The 23984-nt window shown below is 57.9% G+C and overlaps 3 protein-coding genes across 4 annotated transcripts; all 3 read left to right on the top strand.

Annotated features, from left to right (window-relative positions):
- The first annotated feature begins 313 nt into the window (after nt 1–313).
- Yju2b (YJU2 splicing factor homolog B) lies at nt 314–13897 on the top strand. Of its 2 annotated transcripts, XM_076847873.2 has the most exons (11): nt 314–398; nt 3170–3286; nt 4511–4564; nt 5765–5847; nt 6645–6700; nt 8307–8367; nt 9274–9416; nt 9502–9674; nt 11890–12028; nt 12201–12330; nt 13308–13897. In XM_076847873.2, the coding sequence occupies exons 2-11, from the start codon at nt 3284–3286 to the stop codon at nt 13336–13338; spliced, it is 873 nt and encodes a 290-aa protein (XP_076703988.1). In that variant the 5' UTR covers nt 314–398; nt 3170–3283; the 3' UTR covers nt 13339–13897. The 2 variants fall into 2 exon arrangements, with proteins under 2 accessions (XP_076703988.1, XP_076703987.1); XM_076847872.2 differs by lacking the exon at nt 13308–13897 and having other exon boundaries at nt 12201–12877.
- A 227-nt stretch (nt 13898–14124) lies between these two features.
- On the top strand, nt 14125–20275 carry Mri1 (methylthioribose-1-phosphate isomerase 1). Its single transcript, XM_076847882.2, has 6 exons — nt 14125–14445; nt 14531–14769; nt 15529–15704; nt 16707–16883; nt 16967–17191; nt 19003–20275. Exons 1-6 carry the CDS (start codon nt 14314–14316, stop codon nt 19128–19130), a joined length of 1077 nt encoding a protein of 358 aa, XP_076703997.2. The 5' UTR covers nt 14125–14313; the 3' UTR covers nt 19131–20275.
- Nucleotides 20276–20939: 664 nt separating this feature from the next.
- On the top strand, nt 20940–23699 carry C1H19orf53 (chromosome 1 C19orf53 homolog). Its single transcript, XM_076848044.2, has 3 exons — nt 20940–21067; nt 21145–21200; nt 23351–23699. Exons 1-3 carry the CDS (start codon nt 20971–20973, stop codon nt 23489–23491), a joined length of 294 nt encoding a protein of 97 aa, XP_076704159.2. The 5' UTR covers nt 20940–20970; the 3' UTR covers nt 23492–23699.
- The last annotated feature ends 285 nt before the right edge of the window (nt 23700–23984 follow it).

Genomic DNA, 23984 nt, shown 5'->3' with positions numbered 1-23984 from the left:
GGGACTGGGCAGGGGGTGTGGCCCAGCGGCGGCGGCTGGCTGGTTTGACTCGGGGACCTTGCTCTAGCGAGCCCACCGGGCTTCTCCAGCTTCAGCGAGCCAGACGGAGCTCCTGGTGGGCGGTGTCGGGAGGAGGGCCTCGGATTGGGCCTCGCGGAGTGGGCGGGGACGGGGGTGGGGCACCGTGACGTATGTGCGGTTGGGCGGGGCAGTCATGAATTGATCCACTCCCGGGGCTGAGAGGGCGAGTCCTATTCGGCAGCCAGCCAATCAGCGTGACGTGCCGCCTCGCCCCGCCTCACGCCGGCGTCCCCGTCACGCGGGAAGGGCGATCCGCTCCCTGGCGGGCCGGGCGCACTTCCGGGCACAGTCGCGGCGTGACGTCAGCAGGAGGGCAGGTAAACGCTGGTGTGCTGGTGAGTGGGTGGGCTGGCTGCGTGGAGCCGGAGGTCTAGCCACCGCCCACCTGCGGACGGTGCTTCGGGAAAAGTGGGGCTCTGAGGTGCCAGCCGCGTCGCCTGACCCGAGTTCACAGGGCTCCAGCGGCGCCCCCTACCCTGCCCTGGCCCCTACGGTGCCTCAAGGGCCGCTCCGTTTTCTCCCCTGGAAAATGAGACCAGCCAGCCCCTACCTTGCCAAGCCGTGGTGAAGTGGCGACGGTGGGTAGGAGAACTAAAACTGCCACCGTTGACCTCGACCTCGGGCGCTGCCCCGACGCTGCAGCCCACCTGGTCTTTAGGCAGCCTTAGCAGGTGGTTGCTTCCCCCGTTTTACAGGGGAGGAAAGTGAGGCTCACAGAGAATCCGCGGTTTACGTCAAGCATCTAGGACTCCGCAGATGCCAGATCCAAATTCACACTGTGACTCTGGGCAAATGGGGTCAGTACTCTTGACACTGAAGATCGGATTTCCATCCACCGTCCTGTGGCCTTGTCGGTGCCACTCACTCGGGGGGTAAAAACACTTGAAGACACACATCCAGCTCCTGTGAGCTGCGTGTTTAACACTGTGCAAGCACTTCCCGTGCATCACTTCATCCACAGCAACCCCCACAGTCATCCACTGTCCTCATCATCCACTCTTCAAAAGCCCAGGGAAACTCAGACACTGACCAAGGTCACCCAGCTGGTAAGGAGTGGAGCTGGGATTTAAACCCAGGGAGCTGTGACCCCACCCCCCCCCAAAATCCTGCATGGGCACTTAAGTTTATTTCATTGGTAAAAAGGACTTTTTAGGGTTGAACAGACCTTGGAAAAATCCCATTCAAAGGGACACACACGAAAATAGTTTCAAGGAAATGGCAGAACAGTTTACATCATGGGCATTGCATTGGGCAAACCCCTACCCCTACTCCCTTAGAATCTTTGCTGTCAGCTTCCGAGGCTGGGCAGCTTACTAGATCCCACCCTTCTCCATGTCCTCATTGGTCATCCAGAGATAATAGTAGCATAATGCAGACTAAACTTAGCTGTATCAGCTCCTCCTCCTCCTCCTCTTCCTTTTCCTCTTCCTCCTCTTCTTCCTCCTCCTCCTCAGACTCCACCCTGCCTGCCCCTCAGTGAACATCAAAGAACATGCGCCGTGTGGTGGTGCACACCTTTAATCTGAAGGCTGAGGCAGGATTCCAAGTTGGAGGCCAGCCTGGTCAACTGAGGGAGATCCTGTCTCAAAATTTAAAAAGGAATGGGGATGTAGCTCAGTGGTAAAACTCCTCTGGGTTCAAACTCCATTATCACCAAAATTAATTTTAAAAAAATCTTTAGAGAGCATATACATAAGTAGGCTAAATAGGTAGTTAGAGATCAGTCTTCGTGATTCTTGGGCAAGAGCTGATAAACTCGGCCCATTTGATTTTGTACAATATTCAAGTAAAGAATGGTTTTAAATTTTTAAATCATTGTGGGTTCAGATCCAAAGAATAATATTTTGTGACAGGTAGTAGCAATTTCAAATTCGAATTTTGAGTCCATAGATAAAAGTTTTTATTAGACTGTAGCCACGCCCATCATTTGCATATCTTTAGTTTGGCTCTGAGGAGAGCTTTGAGTTGTTGAGCACAGACATTCTGGGCCAAAAATCCAGAAACATTAACTATCTGGCCTTTATTTATTTATTTATTGGTAACAGGCATTGAACCCAGGGGTGCTTAACCACCGAGCCATATCCCCACCTTTTTTACTTTCATTTGACACAGGGTCTCACTAAGCTACTTAGGGCCTCGCTAAGTTACTGAAGCCTGCTTCGAATTTGCAATCCTCCTGCCTCAGCCTCTCGAGCTGCTGCCGGGATTAGAGGCTTGGGCCACCTCGCCCAGCTGTGAACTCTTAAATGTAAACTAGAACTTCCTTTTATTTGACCTAAAAGTCTTTCCCGTAAACCCTGGGGGGAGCCTGCCGCCTCCAGCCTGCACATTTAGTACCTGGGTCACCCCAGTGGACACTTCTGAAACCTCCATCAGTTGTTTCATTCAGTCTCCAGTCAGCATCCACTAGGGCCAGGCCCTGGGTGGGGCACGCATAGCACAGGCCACCTGACCAAGATGACAGCCTGTAAGGTGCATTGACAGTACGTGGCCTGTGGAAAAGCATTCAGGGCAGAGGAAAGAGAACAAAACCCACGTCTTCAGTGCTGAGGTGCAGCTCGGGTGGAGCGCTGGCCCAGCATGCACGAGGCCCAGGTCCCATCCCCAGAACTGCAGAACACAAAAAGGAGGGGCAGAGGAAGAGCGTGGCCAGTTGCATTGGGCCTCTGAAGACGGCCAGGAAGCCAGCGCTGGGACACAGGAGCCAGAGGGAGACAGACAGCTCCAAGAGGCAGGCAGGGCCCACAAATTGATTCTAAAGGAATGGGAATTGCTGGAGGGGCTTCCTTTGGAGAGTGTCACATCCACGCCTATTCCAGGAAGTCCCCGGGACCACCGTGGGGAGAGCCTTGTGAGGGTAATTGAGGGCAGAAATAGGACTCCCTGTGTTTTGGGAAAGAGTTGACGGGAGCTGGACCTTGTCAGGGTCCAGCGGGGATGAGAAGGGTGAGGTGTGAGGTGCAGGTGGCCACGTAGCGGGGACTCTCTCAGATCCCACAGGCACTGCCTTCAGAGGCTGCCTGCACGTGGCAGGAAGCTCCTGAGAGCCAGCACCACCGCCAGCCCACACCTCTTGGCCTTTTTTCAGGGAAGCCTGAGGTCCCTTTGCCAGGCCCTGCAGGAGGGCAGGACTGGTCCACGCAGTGACAGAGGAACTCCAGGTTGACCGCCTCGAGGGCAAGGACCCTAGGCAGCTCCCAAGATGGTGAGTAGATAGCCTGATGCTCCCTGTGGTTTGCTCTGGGTCTTTTGGGGTCCCCAGAGTGGCCCTGTCCTCATCCTCCACAAGCTCTAAGGTAGTAATTTTTTTCCATATTTTTAATCGGTGCATTTTAATTGTGCATACAGGTGGGATTGTTCGTAATTGGTGATTTCAAACTCCAGATTGTGGTCTTTTGGTGTGGTAGGCTTGAGCCTTCGTTATGCACTAAAATGGTCACCCAGGGACTTTCTTTGGGTGGTGCTGGGGATGGAACTCGGCTTCACATGTGCCAAGCAAGCACTCTGCCACTGAGCTACGTCCCTAACCTGGGCTACGTTTTTGAAATCTGTCATCTGTTGATGGACACTTGGGTCATTTCCGTCTGTCGGTTGTTGAGAGGTGTGTTCCTGGAATGTGTGTGTCCTGGGCTTTGTGTCTCCTTTCCTGGGAGCTGCTGAACGGCCCAGTGTCCAAGCACCATGCCCAAGTGGGTCCTGGTGTCCGTACTTTTGAAGCACCTCAGGTGGCCGTACAGTCAAATCGCACAGCCAGGTTTGAGAAGCCGCGCTCTGAGGGGTCTTTAGGTCCATTGGGCGGGTGATGCCAGCGTTTACAAGGACATGTGCCCATTCGTGATCCCTGATGAGACCTGGGCTAGCTGCATTACGTGTGTGTCTGCACAGTGGTGACGTTAAAAGCCGAAGCGCTCGGCTTACTGTGGTGAAGACACCAGAGGTCAACACGTGCCGAGTCTGCACACCTGCCCATGTTCCAGCCTAGCAGGGAGCGCACCCTCGGATCCTGGGGTGACTGGGGCCCTCAGCATCAGGAGATGGGCTCACAGGGAATATCGTGGCCTGTGGCAAGATTCACTTGCAAAATCTCCAGTGTGGTTTTTACTCTGAGCTTTTGCACTGTTGTAAAGTCAAAAATCACTAGTCCAGGGCCTGGGGCTGCAGCTCCATGGTCAAGCACTTGCTGTTGTGAGTGGGACCACTGTAAGCCAGTGGCCCTCTGCGTTTCTTACTGTTAGCCATGGTCCCCAAACAGTGAAGTGTGAGGCTCCGCACCTCTGGGACTCCCAGTGTGACAACAGAGGGCCTGTCACCAGGTAGCCACTGCTTGGTCAGACATTGGACCCAGTCCTGTAGGAGGTCCGGTCCCTGGAGGCGGCACGGGCAGGTCTCCTGCAGGCCCTCTCCAAATCACGGCTCTTCTGCTTTCCAGGGTGAAAGGAAAGGTGTCAACAAGTACTACCCTCCGGACTTCAACCCCGAGAAGGTAAGTGCGGGCTCCCTGCCTGCTCCACGTCCCTCAGCAGAGACTCACGCTGTGCCCGTGAACATGGGGCCAGGATGGGAGCCCCAAGGTCTGCTCTAGAGTCTTCTTCATCCCTGGTAACATGTGGCTGTCCTCAGTGACCTTGCCGTCTGTGCCCGAGTGGGGCTGAGCACACGGACTCTGGGTCAGGTCCAGTGCCCTCCCGGCCCTAGCTCCTGCACCTGGAACCTTTTCCTCCTTCTGACACGAATCTCCTGTATTGCTTGAGGCTCCTTGCAGAGGTCTTCCCTGATCACTGGCTCATTCTCCACCACGTCACCTGCTGCTTCTCTTTAATCTCCACCGCCATTTTAACTCCTGGCATATGATTCATTTGTTTGCATGTTATTCATCTCCCCAACTAGAACATCCTCTCCCCAGGACAGGGGTGTTCACCTGACTTGATGGCCACCTCCCCATGCAGAAGGCACTTAAGTTAGGCCCAAGGACCCCAGCACGCGCTCCCGGGCCCAGCACTCCTCCTTTCTGGAGTGGTGACTCTGAAGGAAAGTACAACCTGACCTCACGGAATCCTTGGGTGATTAATGAGGTCACTCACATAGAGTGCCTAGTGAGCATTTGGCACTGCGGTCCTTTCTCCCGACCCTCCCACCAGACCTGCAGGTGATAGTGAGCAGTAGCCCCGCTGATACACGGGGAAACTGAGGCCCAGAAGGGCAAACTGAGGTTCCTTGCCCACGTCACTCCCTCAGCTCAGAAACGGAGCAGGACTGTCGACCCTCCCAGCGGCCCTCCACCTGCAGGTTCCCTGTCCCTGGATTCAGCCAACCGCAGATTGAGAACCTCCAGGGGATTCCAGCGGCTTCTGTGCTGAGCATGCCCTGTGTTCGTTTCTAGTGCTGATTTAAGCGCAAGATATCAGCTACCCCAATTTATACCAGACTCAAACACACACAGATTGGGGTGTCCCTGGGGCCCGGGAGCCCACCCTGGGGATACGGAGGGACAGCTGAACTCCTGATTCCAGGTCCCCTGCTTCCCTGAGACCTCTGTGCCTCCCGTGTCATCTCTGACAACCCCACCCCACACACGGGGTAGGACAACAGGCCTCTGCCCCGCTGGCCTCTTGGCCCAGAGCTGTGGGCCGCAGAAGACCTGAGCTGCCCGCCCTGCAGTGCTGACCCTCGCTCTTGCCCACAGCATGGCTCCCTCAATCGATACCACAACAGCCACCCGCTTCGGGAGCGGGCCCGGAAGCTGTCGCAAGGCATCCTCGTCATCCGGTAAGACCCTGGCACCACCCTGGCCTCAGGCTCAGCACCTCTCATGGGCCCGGTGCTCTGGGGCCCTGATTCTGTGAGGCAGAAAGCCCCGTCCCGATCCGCTCTTGCCGCACGTCGGAATCAACACCGTCAGTGCCGGCCCGTCCGCAGGCCTCTGCTGGGCATGGAGGGCAGGCCCGGGCCCCCCTGTGTCTTGGGGAGTTCCTGGGCAGGACTGGCAGGTCCTGTACGGCTGGACTCTGCCTCCAGCACATGAGCCCGGCCTCCTCTGTCCTCCTGGTGCAGTGCGTGGACTTCAGAAGAGGAAGCAGACGCCCGCCAGGCCTCCAGAGGCCAAGGCCCACACTTGCCACGCTGTCCCTCCCTTGTGTCCCACTGACTGCCCAAAGCAGGCCTTCACTCCAGGGCTGCGGCCACAGACTCCCCTCTGGACAGGAGTCTAGAGCCACGGTGCAGAGACCTGCAGGACAGGGAGGCAGAGTGAAGCCAGGCCAGGTGCGGTGGCCACCCTGGTGGTCCCAGCTGCTCAGGAGGCTGGGGGAGGAGGATCACTTGAGCCCCAGGAGTTAAGGGCCAGCCTGAGCAGCAGAACAAGACCCTGCCCCACAAGCCAAAACCAGATCCCCCTGTGTGTGGCTGCATGGCCGCTGAGACTCCGCATCTTGTGCAGCCAGGGGAACGGGAAATTGGGCTCCATCTGTATACAACAAAATGCGTTCTGCTGGCGTGAATAACTAACGAGGATAAAAAATAACATCCAGGAGCAAAAAGCAAAAAGAAATTATTTGTTTCTGTAGATTCGAGATGCCGTATAACATCTGGTGCGACGGCTGCAAGAACCACATCGGCATGGGTAAGCAGCGGCCCTCCCCCCTGCCCTCCCCCCTCCCTCCCTGCCCTGTCTCCCTGCCTTTCCCCCACTCAGCCCTGCAGACAGGGAGCCACTTGCAAGCTGAGCACTGGGAGGCTCATCTCCCCTGGGAACTCCTAATCAGGAACCGGGGAACAGACACCAGGTTGCAAAGCCATTAAGTCTCTGGGCCCTTGGCTGAAATCCCGTCTCTGCCACTTCTTACCTGGCTGACCCTCAGCAGGAGACTAGCCTCTGTGCCTCAGTTTAGCTGTCTGTCAACAAGGGCCCACCTGGTGTGCTTCACACGGTGCTTGACACAGCACGTGGTCCGTGCGGAGGCCTGGTGCGGGCCAGCTTCCAGCACTCTCACTGCTGCCATTCTCCCTGGACCCTGGGGGTGCACAGGAGCAGGCGGGAGGGCTCAGCCCCTGTGAGGCCTTGGGCAGGGCCCTGGCTCTCCCCGCTCAGCAGGGAGCACAGATCAGATCTGACTCCACATGTCGGGGCTCTTTGAGTTCAATTGATTTGTTTGAGTGGCTCACAGAACACAGGAAATGTGACTCAAACGTGGAGCCTGGCAGGGTGGCCCACACCTGTAATCTCAGCTGCTCGGGAGGCTGAGGCAGGAGCATCACGAGTTGGAGGTCAGCCCGTGCAACTTAGTGAGACCCTGTCTCAGAATAAAAATGAAAGACTGGGGATGTAGCTCAGTGGGAAAGCACCCTCGGGTTCAGTCCCCAGCACAAAAACAATAATATACTCACGTGTTTATTAGTTCTGGGGGCGCTCAGGGGAGGACACACTCCCATGCTCACCTCGCACGTGTGAGGCCCTGGGTTTGACCCTAGCCGCCAGGGAAACAGAGCCGCGTGGGATGAGTGGGAAGGGGCATGAGCTTCCAGGGTGCCACCTCCAGGAAGCTCAGGCTTCCAAACCCTGACCCTTTGGTTCCTACAGAAACTCACTGCACGGCATGTTTGCTGACAGGCCTGCCATCCCGCTTCCTCCTGGCCTGTCTGTCCTCCTCCGGGTATAGGGCAGGACCCTTGGGGGTGGGGAGGGTCTCGTGACCTCCCGTTGGACAGGGCTAGGTAAGAGTTTCTTCAGGGCCAGCTCCAGGGCAGAAAGGTTGGGGAGGGGTAGAGGTTGAGTGACCCACGGCAGAGGGAGAGATTTTCATTTCTATGGGCCATGGGAGGAATTAGGAGCTGGGACCACAGAAGAAAACCAAGATGCCTGTGTCCTAATGTGTCCTAATGCTGTAGTGGGAAGCCCACATGCATCCTTCAGGGCATGGCCCAGGGGTGAGCGCCTGCGGCTCCGCCAGCCCTCTGCACGGCACCTGGCCGGAGTAGCTCCCCATGCAGGAGCCAGCAGCTGTGGTCAAGAGGGCCTGTGGCCAGTGGTGGAGCCCCACTCAAACCCGGGCCCTCTGGCTCCGGCCCACCTCTGTGGCTTGAGCACCTCTGGGTGCAGCCAGGACCCCCCCCCCCCTTTCCCACGTGGGTGTCTGTGCCCTCCCGAGGCCCCTCCAGTGCTGGGCCTGCCTGTCCCCATCCTGAGGAGACACGGGTCCCAGCCTGAGCCTCGTTCTCTGCCCTCCCAGGTGTGCGGTACAATGCAGAGAAAAAGAAAGTGGGCAACTACTACACGACCCCCATCTACAGGTAGGAGCGCCTAGCACCGAGAACAGTGTGGGTCAGGTTAGGGGACCACAAAGGGGGAGCTTTGCCCCCTCCTTGGGCCCTCTCTGTAGAGCTCCCAAAGGCCCCCCCCGGGTCCTCCAGGGCTCCCGCCCCCCCAGGTGTGCCTCGGTCACCACCCTCACAGAAGCCTTTGCTAAGTGGCACTCAGCTGCTGACAGTGTGCGGTTGTTGGACCCCTCTGTGACTTGTCCCCCTCTGGAGCATCAGCAGTGGCATATGCCTGTAATGCCAGCCACTCGGGCTGAAGGCAGGAGGATCACAAGTTCAAGGCCAGCTTCACTGGCACTGAGCAGCGTAGCGAGACCCCGTCTCAAAACCAACAGGCCTGGGTGGCTCAGGTGCAGTGCTTGTCCGCATGAGCAGGGAGGGCCTGCCTCTACCCCAGCACTGCCAGAAAAAGAGCAGGTTGGCTTGCTCTACTGCCCAGCAGCGTCCCCAGCAGCTGGCACCAAGCCTGGCACAGAGCAGCCTGTCTCAGGTTGTTGAATGAGCGAGCTCGTGCACGAGGGAGTGAAGGCAGAGAGACATCGATGAAGGAGTGAAGGAGCCGGCCCCTGCCCGGCCTGTGCTTTCCTCCTGTTGGCCTTCTGCGGTGCTGGGGATGGAACCCGGGCCCTGACGCTCACCAGGCCTGTGCTCTACCCCTGAGCTGCTCCTGGGACCCAAGGTGGCCTCTTTGTCAGAAGAGCACTAGGGGCAGGGCCACACCTAACCCTCGGCCCTCCTCCTAGACACAGCCCGAGTGCGTGGTCGGTGCCCAGTGAGTCCTTACTGACTATCGCAGGTAGATGGAAGGAAGCAAATGGGGGCCCTGGGCGTCCCTGGGTGTGCCCACAGCATCCGACTCCTGCCCGTGCCCTCACCCAGGTTCCGGATGAAATGCCACCTGTGCGTCAACTACATCGAGATGCAGACAGACCCCGCCAACTGTGACTATGTGATCGTGAGCGGCGCCCAGCGCAAGGAGGAACGCTGGGACATGGCAGACAACGAGCAGGTGCTGACCACAGGTGAGCGCCACCTGCCCGGCGCGTGCCCGGCTGCCTGGCCCTGGCCTTGAGCGGGGCCCAAGCCGCACTGTGGTGGTCCCTGCAGAGCACGAGAAGAAGCAGAGGCTGGAGGCGGACGCCATGTTCCGCCTGGAGCATGGGGAGGCGGACCGCAGCGCGCTCAAGAAGGCCCTACCCACGCTGAGCCACATCCAGGAGGCCCAGAGCGCGTGGAAGGATGACTTCGCCCTCAACAGCATGCTGCGCCGGAGGTTCCGGGTGAGCGGGCCCTGGTCAGGAGCACAGGGCAGGGGCTCCAGGGGGCCGACAGGGCAGGCGTGGAGCCCAAGAGCGTGGGTTGTGAGCCGGGATCAGCCAGCACCCCACCACACCCCAGGTCATTTCACCCCCAGAACCTCAATGTCCTCCTCTGACCTGTGGGTCACTCCCGTCCTGCTGGAACAGAAACACAGGCGGCGACATGGCCACAGCAGGCCTTGACTGCTCACAGTCCTGAGGCTGGCAAGCCCAGGACCAAGGCCCCGGGGTATGAGTGTCCAGGGAGGGCCATTCCTCATAGACAGCGCCTTCAGGCTGTGTCCTCCCATGACAGGGGACAAACAGGTTCCTCAGGCCCAATTTCCTGGGCATTGATCCAGTCACCTCCCCAATAACTAATCAGTTCCCCGGCAACCCCACTTGATGCTGTGACGTGACTGAGAATCTGGGAGGCGCCCGCCCTCGGATCCACGCCTCCCCCTGGGGGCCTCCCCCTCTGCCCCTCATTGGTGCCCCTGGGCCACGCAGCCTCCTCACCCCTCTTGGTCATTCCGAGCACTCCTCTGCCGTAGGCTCTGCATGAGCTGCTCCTTCTTCTCCCAGAAGAACCCACAGCGCTCCTGCGCACAGAGGTCTTCCCAGAGGTGACTTCCCAGGGAGACGTCCCCTGGCCCTCCTCGCATTCCCCACGGACCTCCCTGCCTCTGCCTCCCCGAGACCCCATGTCCTTATCTCTCCTACTGCTTTGCCCAGCTGACCCACTGCAATGTCAGCAAGGGCTCCTGTTTTTTGTTTCTTGGTTCCAGGGATTGAACTCGGGGGCACTCGACCACTGAGCCACCTCCCCAGCCCTATTTTGTATTTTATTTAGAGATGGGGTCTCACTGAGTTGCTTAGGGCCTTGCTTTGGCTGAGGCTGGCTTTGAACTTGTGATCCTTCTGCTTCAGGCTCCTGAACCAGCACAGCTGGGATTATAGGTGTGTGCCAGGCCACCACACCTGGCTCAGCGAGGGTTCTTGTCTACCCGTTGTTGGGTTCCCAGAACCTAACGAGGCCCTGCCAAGGTGGCATCCTGTGCACACAGTTGCACCTCGCCCCACGACAGGAACGCATTCTGAGCAGTGCTAATGGATTCTCTGTTGTGCGCACATCAGGCCTTTAGTAACACAGAGTTGATGGCTAGATGAGCCACACACAGGGCCTCTTGCCGCAGGAGGTGTGGCCAACCCAGTCCATGATGCACCAGGTGCCGAGGCTGCAGCGGGCACGGAGGCTGCATCAGAGTGAACTCATGATAGTAAATAGAACCAATTCACTCCAAGTGCAGCGCAGTGTGCACACCTGTAATCCCGTAATCCCAGCCACTCCGCAGCCCGAGGCAGGAGGATCCCAAGTCCAAGGCCAGCATGGACAACTTAGTGAGTCCTGTCTCAAAATAAAAAGGGCTGGGCCAGGCACAGTGGCACATGCCTGTAATCTGAGCGGCTTAAGAAGCTGAGGCAGGATCGTGAGTTAATATCCATCCTCAGCCACTTAGTGAGGCCTAAGCAACTCAGCGAGACCCTGTCTCCAAATAAAATACATTTTTTTAAAAGGGCTGGGGATGTGGCTCAGTGGTAGAGAACCCCCGGGTCCAATCCCAGTACTAAAACAACACCACCAATAAAAATTGTACTCTCTAAAATAACAAACTGCTGCTCGGGAGGCTGAGGCAGGAGGATCACTTGAGCCAGGGATGCAAGACCAGCTTGGGCAACCCCATCACAAAAGAGAAAGAGAAAGCACAGTGTAGTAAATACGCAAGTCAGTGACGGTCACTAGTCACCAGCACTGTGTGCTGCAGGTAGCCACACCCTGTGCTTCCCTCCAGCTGGATGATGTTTATTTACACCAGCGTCACCACCAGCACAGGAGGGGCATGGCCAGAGGAAGCCACAGTGGCTGCGCCACCAGGCAGCAGGTGTTTCCAGCCCCATCCATCTTACAGGGCCACAGCCGTCCCTGGGCAGCATGGCCATCTTGTCTAGATGGACAGTAGAGGGGCCCTGGTTTGTGTGTCGGTGACAGTGGCATCTCCCACATGGAGAGTGGCTCCTGTATCCAGGGTGCTTCGAGGCTCTTCCCTCGCACGGAGGGGGAGCCTGAGACCCAGTAGCTGGAGTGGGTCAGGGAGAGGCAGGGCGGTGACCTTGACCCCCTGCTGCTCCCTCACAGGAAAAGAAAAAAGCCATCCAGGAGGAGGAGGAGAGGGACCAGGCCCTGCAGGCCAAGGCCAGCCTGGCCATCCCCCTGGTGCCCGAGACCGAGGACGACCGCAGGCTGGCCTCCCTGCTCAGGTTCCACACCCTGGACTGTGAGTTGGGGGCTCCCGGGGGTGAGGCAGGCAGAGATGGGGGTGCCTGGCTGTGAGGGGTGTGGCGGGCAGAGAGGAGCTATTTAATTTCTGGTGCCAGGCCTCGCTCACACCTGCTCCTCCGCGCCCTACCCTGAGCCACACCTGTCCCTTCTTCCATCCCTCCCCCCAGCCTACGAGGACAAGCAGAAACTCAAGCGCACGGAGATCATCAGCCGCTCCTGGTTCCCCTCCGCCCCGGGCCCCGGCAGCGCCAGCAGCAAGGCCAGCAGCGTCCTGAAGAAGCTGGCCCAGGGCCGCAGGTACGCACCCAGCAGCTGCCCCATCACCGTGGAGGACCTGGGCATCGTGCGGCGGCCTCGAGACGTCCCCGGGAGCCCCCTGCCCACGGCCGAAAAGGCCAAGTCCAGGGAGCCGCAGGCACCTCAGGGCACCACCCAGGACAGACCCGCGTCCTCCCAGGACGGCTCTGAGGAGACAGAGAACCCCAAGACCTGCGGACAGTGGGGGCAGGAGGGGAACGGTCAGGACAAGTCCCGGCCCCCATCAGGCTCCTCCCAGGAGGCGCCGGACCCTCCAGGCACACAGCAGCCCGGCAGCCTGAGCTCCTCTCTGGTGGCCGACTACTCTGACTCCGAGAGTGAGTGACACGGACTGGACTCCTCCGGGGTCATTAGAGCACCCGAGGCCCCGCCCACGCTCCGGAGGCCCCCTCGCCACCCCTCCCCCCTTGCCACCCCTCCCCCCTTGCCCTCCTCAGCGATAGATTGCTATTTATTTGGTCCTGGTGAGGGCCTCGTGCCTTGTGGGACCCGCATCCCCACATTAAAGCCCTGTTCTCTGCCCGGCTTTGGGTCGCTGGACAGGCCCAGGGGCTGTCCGTCCTGCTCTGTCCACCTGGCTCCCCCGCGTGGTGAGGGTTTCCAGGTGATGGCACAGATGGGCTGGGGTCAGGCACCTTCCTGGAAAAGGCAGCACCAGCTGAGGGTGGAGGGTGGAGAGGGGTCCAAGCAGAGGAACGGCAAGATGGCCAGAGATGGGGCCCTGGGCACCCGGGATCCAGAGCAGGTGCGGGAGGGGCTGTTGGTCACCATCCCGCGGCGCAGGGGCACACGGAAGGGTCTTGAGGAAGGCCCCAGGGGTTGCTCTGAAGGAAAGGGGGCAGAAAGTGACCCAGAAAATGACATCTACAAAGGGCGTGTGGCCCGCCACCTCCCCTCAACCTGCAGAAAGACCATTTTATAAACACTGATTGAGCACCTAATGTTTACATCCACAGTCTTGCCACTGGAGACAGCGGTGAAATTTAAGGCCACACTGAAATCCAAGCCAAATTGGCATTTCCCCCACCCGCTTCAGGGAAGTGGCACCCTTGGCCACGCCCACTTCCCACTGTGTTGCCCAACGCTGGTGCCTGTCTCCGATGCCAGTCCAACAGTGGGGACTCGTTTGGAGAAAAAGGAGAAACAGGTTTTATATTTTGCTAGCAAAGAAGAAACACGGGCATCTCCAGTCCCAAAGGCTGTGATTCTGCCCACCAGCAGGGACAGGGGGCCTTTAATGAAGTGTGTCAAGGGTGACATTCTCTGTCTGGAGTGGTCATTCACCTGTTAATTTGGGAGAGTATTTCTGAGCTCTCCCAGGCCATCCCCGAGGTCTGGAGGACTTCGGTCCTGCGGGGCGTGAGCTCAGGGACAGAGACCTGTGGCCGGGATGGGAAGAAGGGTAGCCCTGCTTCCCCTGAGATAAGGGTGGAGAAACGTGTCCAGCTAAAATCTCAGTAGCCATGGGAGAGCAGCAAGAGCTATGCTTCAAGCATCAAGTGGACGCTGTTCCACTGGGATGGACAGGGCTTAGGGCAGCGTTGAAGAGCTTGCCCGTTCCTTGGAGTCCCCAGGTAGTGGCCTGGCCCTACACCCGGCCGCTTAGGATTCTGGGGTGATGATGCGACCCCCCACTCCAGCTCCTGTCAGCTGGACGCCACATGCTGGCCCTGTCGGGGGTGGGCTTGCCTGCGGAACCCAAGGGACTTCAGCGTGCGGACCTCCCGTCTGTGAAACCCAGAAGCTGCGCAGTGCGGTCAGAGGCCAGGGGCCAGGCGCTCCGCAGAGGCTGCGTTTTGCGGTTCCAAGGGGTCGGGTAACTGGCGAGGGGCCTGGGGTGGCTTCTGCCTCCACGGGTCGGGAGTCCCTCGGGTAGGGCTGGAACGCGCATGTGCAATCTTCCGGGAGGTCCCGCCCCGCCTGCGCGGTGGCTGCAGCAGCAGTGACGGTGGCGGCGCAGCCATGCCGCTGGAGGCCATCCGCTACTCGCGGGGCTCGCTGCAGATCCTCGACCAGCTGCTGCTGCCCCAGCAGAGCCGCTATGAGGCGGTGGGCTCGGTGACGCAGGCCTGGGAGGCCATCCGCGCCATGAAGGTGGGGCCGCGCAGGGACGGCGGGCCGGGGGCGGGGGAGCGCGCGCCCCTGCAGCCCCTGCAGCCCCTGCCGCCCTGTGTCACAGGTGCGGGGCGCCCCGGCCATCGCCCTGGTGGGCTGCCTCAGCCTCGCCGTGGAGCTCCAGGCTGGCGCCGGGGGGCCGGGTCTTGCCCCTCTGGTAGACTTCGTGCGCGACAGGCTGAGCTTCCTCGTGACCGCCCGGCCCACCGCTGTCAACATGGCCCGCGCTGCTCGCGACCTGGCGGACGCCGCAGCTCAGGAGGCAGAGCAAGAGGGCGCCACCGAGGAGGCGGTCCGGGAGAGGTAGGGAGCCCTGGGCTGGTCACCGCGGCAACAGACACTGTTGGCTTTGTGTATGTATTTTACAGATGGAAAAATAGAGGCACAGCATTCTTACGTCCCTTGTCCCGGGTCCCACAGGTGACACCACGGATCTGGGCCCCAGAGCTCTTGACCTCAACTATGCAAACCCCACCCCTCCCATGTCCAGCTCACCTGTGCCCATGTGCTCCCCTGGTTCCCTTGATTTTTTGCTCTTGAGGAACTTTGTTTCCGGTCTTCATCCCTTACCTGCCCTCTTCCTTTCTTCCTCTTCCTGGTGGCTCCAGCCACACCTCAGTGTTCATTGACTATGCCAGGCTCACTCCTGCCTCAGGGCCTTGGCACATGCACTTGCTACAGGCCACGTGATCCCGGAGCTTGGGGTTTCAGGTCTCTGCCTTCCCCAACCCCTCTTCATAATACAGCTGGCCCCCTGCTTTCTGTTGGGGATTCTGCTGCCTCCTCCTTCATTTTATCTGCTCATCACCTGCCCCCCCCAGCCCCAGTGTCAGCTCCACAGGGACAGATTTTCATCTTGTTTACTCCTTTGCCCCTTCCCTAGCATTGGCACACCAGAAATAGCGAGCACACATTGTGAGCATAATGGGTTTGTGCTGATGGCAGAATGTCCAGCTTCACAAGAGCAAGAGGCCTGAGCAGTAGGGCCCACACAGCAGCCCTGGGCAGAGGCGGGACCAGCCTGGACCTGGCAGCTGGCGCTAACCCTCCTTGTCGGCCCAGAGTCATCCGCTGCGCCGAGGACATGCTGGAGAAAGACCTCAGAGACAACCGGAGCATCGGGGACCTGGGAGCCCACCACATCCTGGAGCGGGCAGCCCCTGAGGGGGGCAAGGTGACGGTGCTGACCCACTGCAACACTGGTGCACTGGCCACTGCTGGCTACGGCACGGCCTTAGGTGAGTGGTGTCTTCAGGGACAGGAGAGAGTCTTTTTTTTTTTTGGATGGAAAAGAAACTCAACCACTTTATCCACCAAAAACAGTGAATGTAGGTGGTTGGCATCAGGTATAGCTAGATCCAGGGCTCAACCAATGATATAAGGATCCACCTGTCCTGTCCTTAGCTTTGCTCTCATTTATCTTCATGCTCTGGGGGTTGGCACGGGGGACTCCCAGGGCTCAGATCACAAGAAAAAGAGCCAAGAGTATCAAGATTTTCCTTGTATCTCAAGATTCCTGATAGATCACCTGCTCTTCCAGGCCCGATCACTTAATGGGCCTGGACTGAGGCTTATGCCTGGAGAGTGGGTAGATGTGGACTCCAAAAGGACAGGAGAAGGAACAGCCTCCCCGCAGGTGAGATCAGGGTGGCTGTGACTAGGAGGGGTGAGCAGTGACAAGGCAGCAGGTCCCCTTGACGCTCAGGATCCAGGAAGCTTCCTTGCTGTCTGGGCCCCTCCCTTAGTCCTGGAACTCGGGTCTCATAAAGGACTCCTGCCTTTGACTCATCCACTCAACCAGCTGTTTTTGTTTCCGGTGGCACTGGACCTCAGACATGCCAGATACATGCCCTCCCGCGGTGCCACATCCCCAGCCCTTGTTATTTTGAGGCAGGGTCTGCTAAGTGTCCAGGCTTGTCCTGAACTTGCAGTCTTCTTCCTCAGCCTCCCAAGCAGCTGGCATTGTGGGCGTGCACCACCATGGCACTCCAGTGCCATGCTGCAACCAGCATGCATTAAGCACCTGCTGTGTGCTGGGCACTGGAGTCCGCAGGGAATAAAGCAATCAAGGTCTCTGCCCTAGTGAGGCCCCAGGGAAGTGGGAGGGACCAACAGCGGGAAGGACAATAGGTGTTAGCAGGGACAGGACTGCACTTGGTGAGGTTTTGGGGATCCCCTCCTAGCCTAGGCACCTGCATCCCTCACCACTGGGCAACCCTGTCCTTCTGCTGCCCCCTCAGGTGTGATTCGCTCCCTGCACAACCTGGGCCGCCTGGAGCGCACCTTCTGCACAGAGACGCGGCCCTACAACCAGGGAGCCCGGTTGACGGCCTTTGAGCTGGTTTATGAGCACATCCCCGCCACCCTCATCACCGACAGCATGGCGGCCGCCGCCATGGCGCACCGGGGGGTGTCAGGTCAGCGGGCTGCGTGCGGGCAGGTGGTCAGGGCTCAGGGCAGCCAGGACCAGGTCATGTGACCCCCAGCCTCTCACTCCCAGCTGTTGTCGTGGGAGCCGACCGTGTGGTCGCCAACGGTGACACAGCCAACAAAGTGGGCACCTACCAGCTGGCCATTGCCGCCAAGCACCATGGCATCCCCTTCTACGTGGCCGCCCCCAGCTCCTCTTGCGACCTCCGCCTGCAGACGGGCCAGGAGATCCTTATCGAGGAGCGGCCAGGCCAGGAGCTGACCGACATCAACGGGGTCAGGATCGCAGCACCCGGTAAGCGGGGGGCTCAGACAGGAGACGCTGGCACCTGAGCACTTTTGGGGGGGTGGCATGTAGGGCATGGGCAGCCTGCTGGGGCGGCGGGGCACAGGCAGCTCCGTCAAGCCATTCCTTACAGCAGGGCACTCTAAGTCCAGGTGAGAATTTGCAGTGAGTAACATGGTGTCCTGTGTCCTCTGCATGACCTCCTCATCTGAGTGAGAAACAAGAATAGCCCGGCCAGCTGTCTCGGAGGACACTGAGCCAGGCTGAGGTGTGGCTGTGGTAGGGCCCTAGCCCAGCATGTGGGAGGCCCTGGGTTCCATCCCAGGGCTGCAAAGGAAAAAAAAAAAAGCTATCATTAAAACCTCTTCACAGAATCCAGGCTCGGTGGAGCACGCCTGTCACCCCAGTGGCTCAGGAGGCTGAGGCAGGAGGATCTCGAGTTCAAAGCCAGATTCAGCAATGAGGAGGCCCTAAGCAACTCAGTGAGACCCTGTCTCTAAATAACATACAAAATAGGGCTGGGGTGTGGCTCAGTGGTGGAGTGCCCCAGAGTTCAGTCCCCAGTAGAGAAGAGAAGAGAAAAGAACCTCTTCGTAAACTCAGGGACCTTCAGTCAATGAATCCACATGACCTTTAGAAGCATGCCTCAAGAAATATCAGCAGTTACAGTGATGATTACAAATAGAAAATGATTTTTTCTTTTTCTCTTTGGTGCTGGGATGGGACCCAGGGCCTTGTGCATGCCAGGCAGGTGCTCTACCTACACCCAAGCCCCAGGGTTTTTGTTGTTGTTATTTGTTTATTTGTTTTTCCATTGGCCTGGGAGTAGCTGAGTGGTACAGCACTTAGGTTTCAGCCCAAGTGCTAGAGAAAAGGAAAGAAAGAAAAAGACCTGAAGGAGGACAAACCAGGCAAGGCACCGAAGAAGGCAGGAAACAGTTTTATTTGGCTGCAGCCAGGTTCAGAGGGCACAGCTTTTGCTGTAATCAATCAATCCCCTGAACCCCGAGTTCAGGGAGTTTCAGAGTTTTATACCCAGCACGTAAGGGGAGGGGCTCAGAAGTTCACAGTCTGCAGAAGTTCACATAAAAGCAGCTTTTTCTGTCACTGTTCTGGTCAAATTAACCCTTCAAGGACAACACCTGAGAAGGGGAGAGCTTCTTCTCCCCTTTCTTCCCTCCCCCTGCCAGCTGTCACCATGGAGCCCATTTGTAACTTATCTTAAAAATGTAGACATCTCTGTGAAGCCCAGCTCAAGGCCAGAGGCCTTGTTTGCAGAGTTCTACAAAGTACTATGCTGGATGCATTTGTGAAAAACTAGTAAGGGGGTGTCCAGCACCTGGAGTGCTGGTATCTTCTCAGCCAGCGGCCAAGTAAAACAGGGCGAAACGAAAATAGGAAGTTTATCTCCATTGGACTCTTTCGCAGAGACTCTTTTGCTGACAGTCCTAAAATCAGCCATGGTGAAGAGCGCTTTTCTGTGGAGAAAAGGGGTGCCAGAACAGGGCCAGGTCCTGAGGTTCTTTCCCACCCTGGCTTGAGGAGCTGCGCTGCACCCTGCAGGGTCTGAGGTTCCTGATGAAGCCCCGCCACGGGCAGAGGTGGCGGAGGCGTGTGAGGCCGTGAAGCTGCCTCCCCGGGCTGGACGGTCTGAGAATGGAGGGGTCTGACCTTGTCACGGGTGCCCTGCCCCAGCCTTCCTGCGCTTCAGGAGCGAGGACTCAGATTCTCAAGAATCACCGTGATGGGCACAGGTGACAAGAGCCTGGGGACGTCCACAGCGCCACATCCTTCCTCCACACCTCCCTCTCTCCCTGCAGGAATTGAGGTTTGGAACCCTGCCTTTGACGTTACCCCCCATGACCTCATCACTGGCGGCATCGTCACCGAGCTGGGTGTCTTAACCCCGGCCGAGCTCCGGACCGCCCTGAGCACCACCGGCTCCTAGCGGAGGGACCCCAGACGGACCGGATGTAACCACCTCAGCCTTCTACCTTGCCCATGTCTCTCAGGTTTTATAATAAATTGACCGAGTGGCCTACCCTAAAACTGACCTTCCCCCAGTTCTCTCTAGAGCAGGGAGAAAGGACAGGGCCTTGCATGGCTCTTCAGAACCCAGCAGCAGGCTGGGGTGGTGGCTCAGTGGTAGAGCACCTGCCCAGCATGTGCGAGGCACTGGGTTCCATTCTCAGCACCGCATAAAAATAAATAAAATAACGGTCCATTGACAACTATAAAAGATATTTAAAAAAAGAACCCAGCAGCTGCAACTAAGCTGCCCAATTTCAAATCCCACCTCTTTCTCTTTCTCCATTGTGTTATCTTGGGCAAGTCGCTTTACCTCTCTGTGCCTTTCCTCAATTATGAGATGGGGCTGATACTAGTACCTCCCTTAAGTAAGTAGGGTAACACCTCAAGTGCAAATTTTAAAACGACTCCCCAAAACCTTACTAATCAAGAGAAATAATATTTTAATACAATTTTTTTTATTTTTCTTTTTTTTGGGGGGGGGATAGGTACCAGGGATTGAACTCTGAGCCACATCCCCAGCCCTTTTTTTTTTTTTTTTAGAGACAGGGTCGCACTGAGTTGCTTAGTACCTCACTCAAGTGGCTGAGGCTGGCTATGAACTGGTGATCCTCGTAGTCCTCCAAGCCACTGGGACTACAGGTGTGTACCACCACGCCCTGCCTAATGCAGTATTTTTTTTCTTTTAAAAGAATTAGGCAGCTGGGCACGGGGCCACACACCATAAGCCCAGCATCTTGGGAGGCTGAGGCAGGAGGATCCAGAGTTGAAAGCCAGCCTCAGCAATTTAGTGAGGCACTAAGCAACTCAGCGAGGAGACCCTGTATCTAAATAAAATATGAAAAAGGGCTAGAGGTGTTGCTCAGTGGTTGAGTGCCCTGGGTTCAATGCCCAGTAACAACAACAACAAAAAAAAGAATGTAAAAATAATTCCATGGTTCCAAGATTTTAAATAAAGAATTAAACCTTATATTTGCCATTTGAGTTTACTCTCCTCATGCCTGATACTAGCTATGGTTCCAATAAAACTTGATTTACAAAATCAGGCAGCCATTCTACTCGGTATAGTTGAATGTGGTGAATTTTATTTGTTTTTGTTTTGCGGGGGAACAGGGTGCTGGGATTGAACCCTCACACACAGCAGGCAAGTGTTCTAGCATAACCACATCCCCAGCCCCGACCTTACTGGGGATTGAGCAGGATCCAACCAGCCTTTTTTTTTTTCCCCCCTTTCAGTCAAGCTCTCCCTAAATTGCCCAGATGGACCTTCTCGAATTTTCGATCTTCTTACCTCAGGCTTCCAAGTGGGTGGGATGACTGGCGGGTACCACGCGCCTGGTTTAAGATGGTTTAAAACATTGAAAGTATTCGTGGGGGGCTGGGGTGTGACTCAGAGCTTGTGCTTAGCCTGCAAGAATCCCTGGGTTCTACCCCCAGCACTGCAAAGAAAAAATACATATATATATCGTGATCACTGAAGTTTTTGTCACCCCCTACATTTCCCAGGCCTGGCCTCACCCTAATCCGGGCTTCTATGTATAAAGAGCATAAGATGATGCGCCTTTTAGGAAGCACACACGCGCCCGTAACGTTGACCTTACACACTGGGACCTGTTCGCGAGTGGTATGATTGACAGCTCCGGGGGAGCCACGCTATATCCCGTGAGCCCTTGCGCCCTCTGGCCCCGCTGTATCCCAGGTGCCGAGCTCCTTCCGGGTACGACCGGCCGAGGCCTCGCCCCTTCCGGCGGTGCCCGATCATGGCGCAGGGGCAGCGCAAGTTTCAGGCGCAGAAGCCGGCGAAGAGTAAAACTGCAGCGGCGGCCTCGGAGCGGAACCGCGGGCCGCGGAAAGGAGGTGAGAAGTGGGGCCGGGAAGGGCGGGGAGAGCTGGGCTCAGGGCGCCCCGGCCTCATGCCACCGCGTCTTTCCCAGGTCGCGTTATCGCCCCCAAGAAGGCGCGCATCGTGCAGCAGCGGAAGCTTAAGAAGGTGAGTGGGGCCTGCGAGCGGCGCGGGGTGGAGCCGGCGGGCGACCAGAGGTGGCTCCCAGGGAGCGTCGAGGGCCCGGGAGAAGGCCCGGCCTCGGAGCCTCTGCGTCCTCTCTGGCGCGGGGAGTGAGAAACGCGCCTCGCGTTCTGCAGGCCTGGAAGCAGCGAGGCCTGGAACGAGGAGCCTTCCCAGCTCGCCAGCTGCGGGCTGCAAAACCCCGGCTTTGCCAGGAGGCAGCGCTGGGTGCAGATCTCGGCTCCGTCGACGAGCAGTAGCTCCTCGCTATTAGCCTTTTACCTGTGAGCCGCCCTAGTAAGGGCACCGCCTTCCCAGCGCTTCGAGGACGGAACGTGGAGGAGCAGAGAGCGCTGAGAGCCCTGCGGGGCGACAGGGGTGCACGGCCTCTCGGTTCGCGTTGTCTTTTTTCCCTGGTACCAGGAATTTAACTCAGGGGCGCTTAACCACGGAGCCACATCCCCAGCCCGTTTTAGTTTTTGAGACAGGGGCCTCACTAAGTTGCTGAGGCTGGCTTTGAACTTGCAACGTTCCTACCTCAGCCTCCGAACCGATGGGACTACAGGCCTGCCCCACCGCGCCCAGGCTTTTTGTGCTAGTCCTGAAGTGTAGCCGTTCTGTAGGTGGGTAGGGTTGAGCTGATGGAGAAGTTGGAAGGAGATTCAGGTGTGGTTTTGTCGGCAGCAGACGTGGATTTGAATTGTAGCCCACACTCAGTAGTCCCGTCACCTTGAGCAAATCATTTAGTCTCCCCAGAGTGTGATTCTTTAAAAACTGGGTACCTAACCCCCAACCCAAGCATAGTGGCTGGCCCCTTTAATCCTCGCTATTCTGGAGGCTGAGAGAGGAGGATGAAGGCCAGTCACAGTACCTTAGAGAAAGGCTGGGCTTGCCCTCTGTGGCAGAGTACTTGCCTAGCATTTAAGAAGCCCTGGGTTCCTTGACCAGCCCCACTGGGAAGAGAAAACCTGGGTAGCAGTGGTCTACGTATCTCTGTGGGGGGTGGGTAGGAGTCTCAAGTGCATCCCAGACTCCGTGTGTCCAAAGAGCTCCTGATACATCTTTCCCGTCCCCCCTCCTCCCCACCCATGGTCCTGGAGTCTTACCTCATGACATCCTTGAATTCCTGCTTCTCTCCATCCCTTTGGAATTGGTCTGGAATCCACCCACTTCCCATCCATGTCACCTCCCAACTGGACTTCGTGGTCACCCCCTGCCAGGTCTCCTGGCTTCCACCCTTTCCCCACAGCAGCCCTAGGGAGCCTGTCCCTGCTCTGCCCAGAACCCCCTTCTCACTCGGGAAAAGTCCAAGTCCTCACCTCAGCCAGAAGGGCCCTGCCCATCTCTCCTCCCCTCTTCCCCCTCCCTCCCTCTGGAGAGTCCCTTACTCATCCCTTAGTGACTCCTTGTCCACTTTGGAACTTCACTCTGGCTGCTTTCCCTGCCTGGACTCTTTCCCTGGGAATCTGCATGGCTCCCTTCCCTTCTGCAGGTGGCTTTAGTGACATCTTCCCTGATGGCAGCGTCACCTCCCCATCATCTCTGATTCTGCACAGCGGCACTTAGTAGCATTTAAAAGTCTAATGCACCATGTCACTGAGACTAATTTCTTCCACACATTTGCATTGAATGTTGGCTCCACGTGGGCAGGGATTTTTCCATATCTTGTTCACTCTCATGTCCCCTGTACCTGAGCACGCGATCGGCCACCCTGGTGGTGGTGGTCATGGTGTTGGAACTTGCGCAGGTAGGGAAGGTGCAGTTTGAGGGTGGTGATTCAGCCAGACTGGTTCGCGTCCCCATTCAGAGCCGCAGTCACCTTCAGCAGAGATGACATGGGATAGGAGGGTCATCTGAGGTCAGAGGCTTTGGGCACCCATGTGGCTTGGGGATCCTGGGCAAGGACCTCCTTGCTACCTAGCCTCAGTTTCCTCATCTATAAAGTGGACATGAACAGAGGTACAGACATGAGAAAGTTGTGCATTTAGGCCCCAAGGTGGGTGGGTGAGACTTGGGTCCAGACTCCCAGGCCGGCGCCAGGTGAGGGGAGACCTGCCGACCCAGCTCTGAGGGCTCTGGGCGGGAGAGCGGCAGCCCGGCTTCCCCACCTCGGGTTTCTCTGGTTGCCTCCTCAGGACCTGGAGGTTGGGATTCGGAAGAAGATCGAACACGACGTGGTGATGAAAGCGAGCTCCAGTCTGCCCAAGAGGCTGGCGCTGCTGCGGGCCCCAGCCAAGAAGAAAGGGGCCTCTGCCACCTCCCGGAAACCCTCCTGAGGCCCCAGCCCCACTGCACCCCGCAGGCGGCACGGCGGGCAGAGGATCCTGTCCCCAGCTCCCGGTGGCACAGACTTGAGGGGGGGCGCCATAGCATGCAGGTGGACCTCCTAGGGCACCAGAAAGGGGTGTGCTCAGCTGCCTCTGTCCCGGGCCAGGGCCCCGTCTCCACTGCTGTACCCCAGAACAATAAATCTGGCTTGGCCTACCTCCTGTCAGCCTCCTGCCAGCAGGTGGTGCCCACTGGGCTCCACTGAAGACCTGTCCTGCTCGTCCCAGATGATGGTGCTCTGCACATGGAGCTGGGAGGGCTCTTGTGCTTACTGAGACCCTAGGTGACTCTGGTCACTTCCTCTGTCTGCCCAGCCATTCCTCAGCCCTGGGGACACAGCCAACAAGGAGCCACCTTGTAAGGTCCCAATGCCAATTAGCCCTGCCCCCATAAAGCATTGCCTGTGGGCAGGCACTGTACGTCACCACAACTGGCGAGACG

Source organism: Callospermophilus lateralis, chromosome 1 (assembly GCF_048772815.1).
Source record: "Callospermophilus lateralis isolate mCalLat2 chromosome 1, mCalLat2.hap1, whole genome shotgun sequence".
Taxonomy (NCBI): domain Eukaryota; kingdom Metazoa; phylum Chordata; class Mammalia; order Rodentia; family Sciuridae; genus Callospermophilus; species Callospermophilus lateralis.
This window is presented reverse-complemented; position numbering and strand designations above follow the sequence as displayed.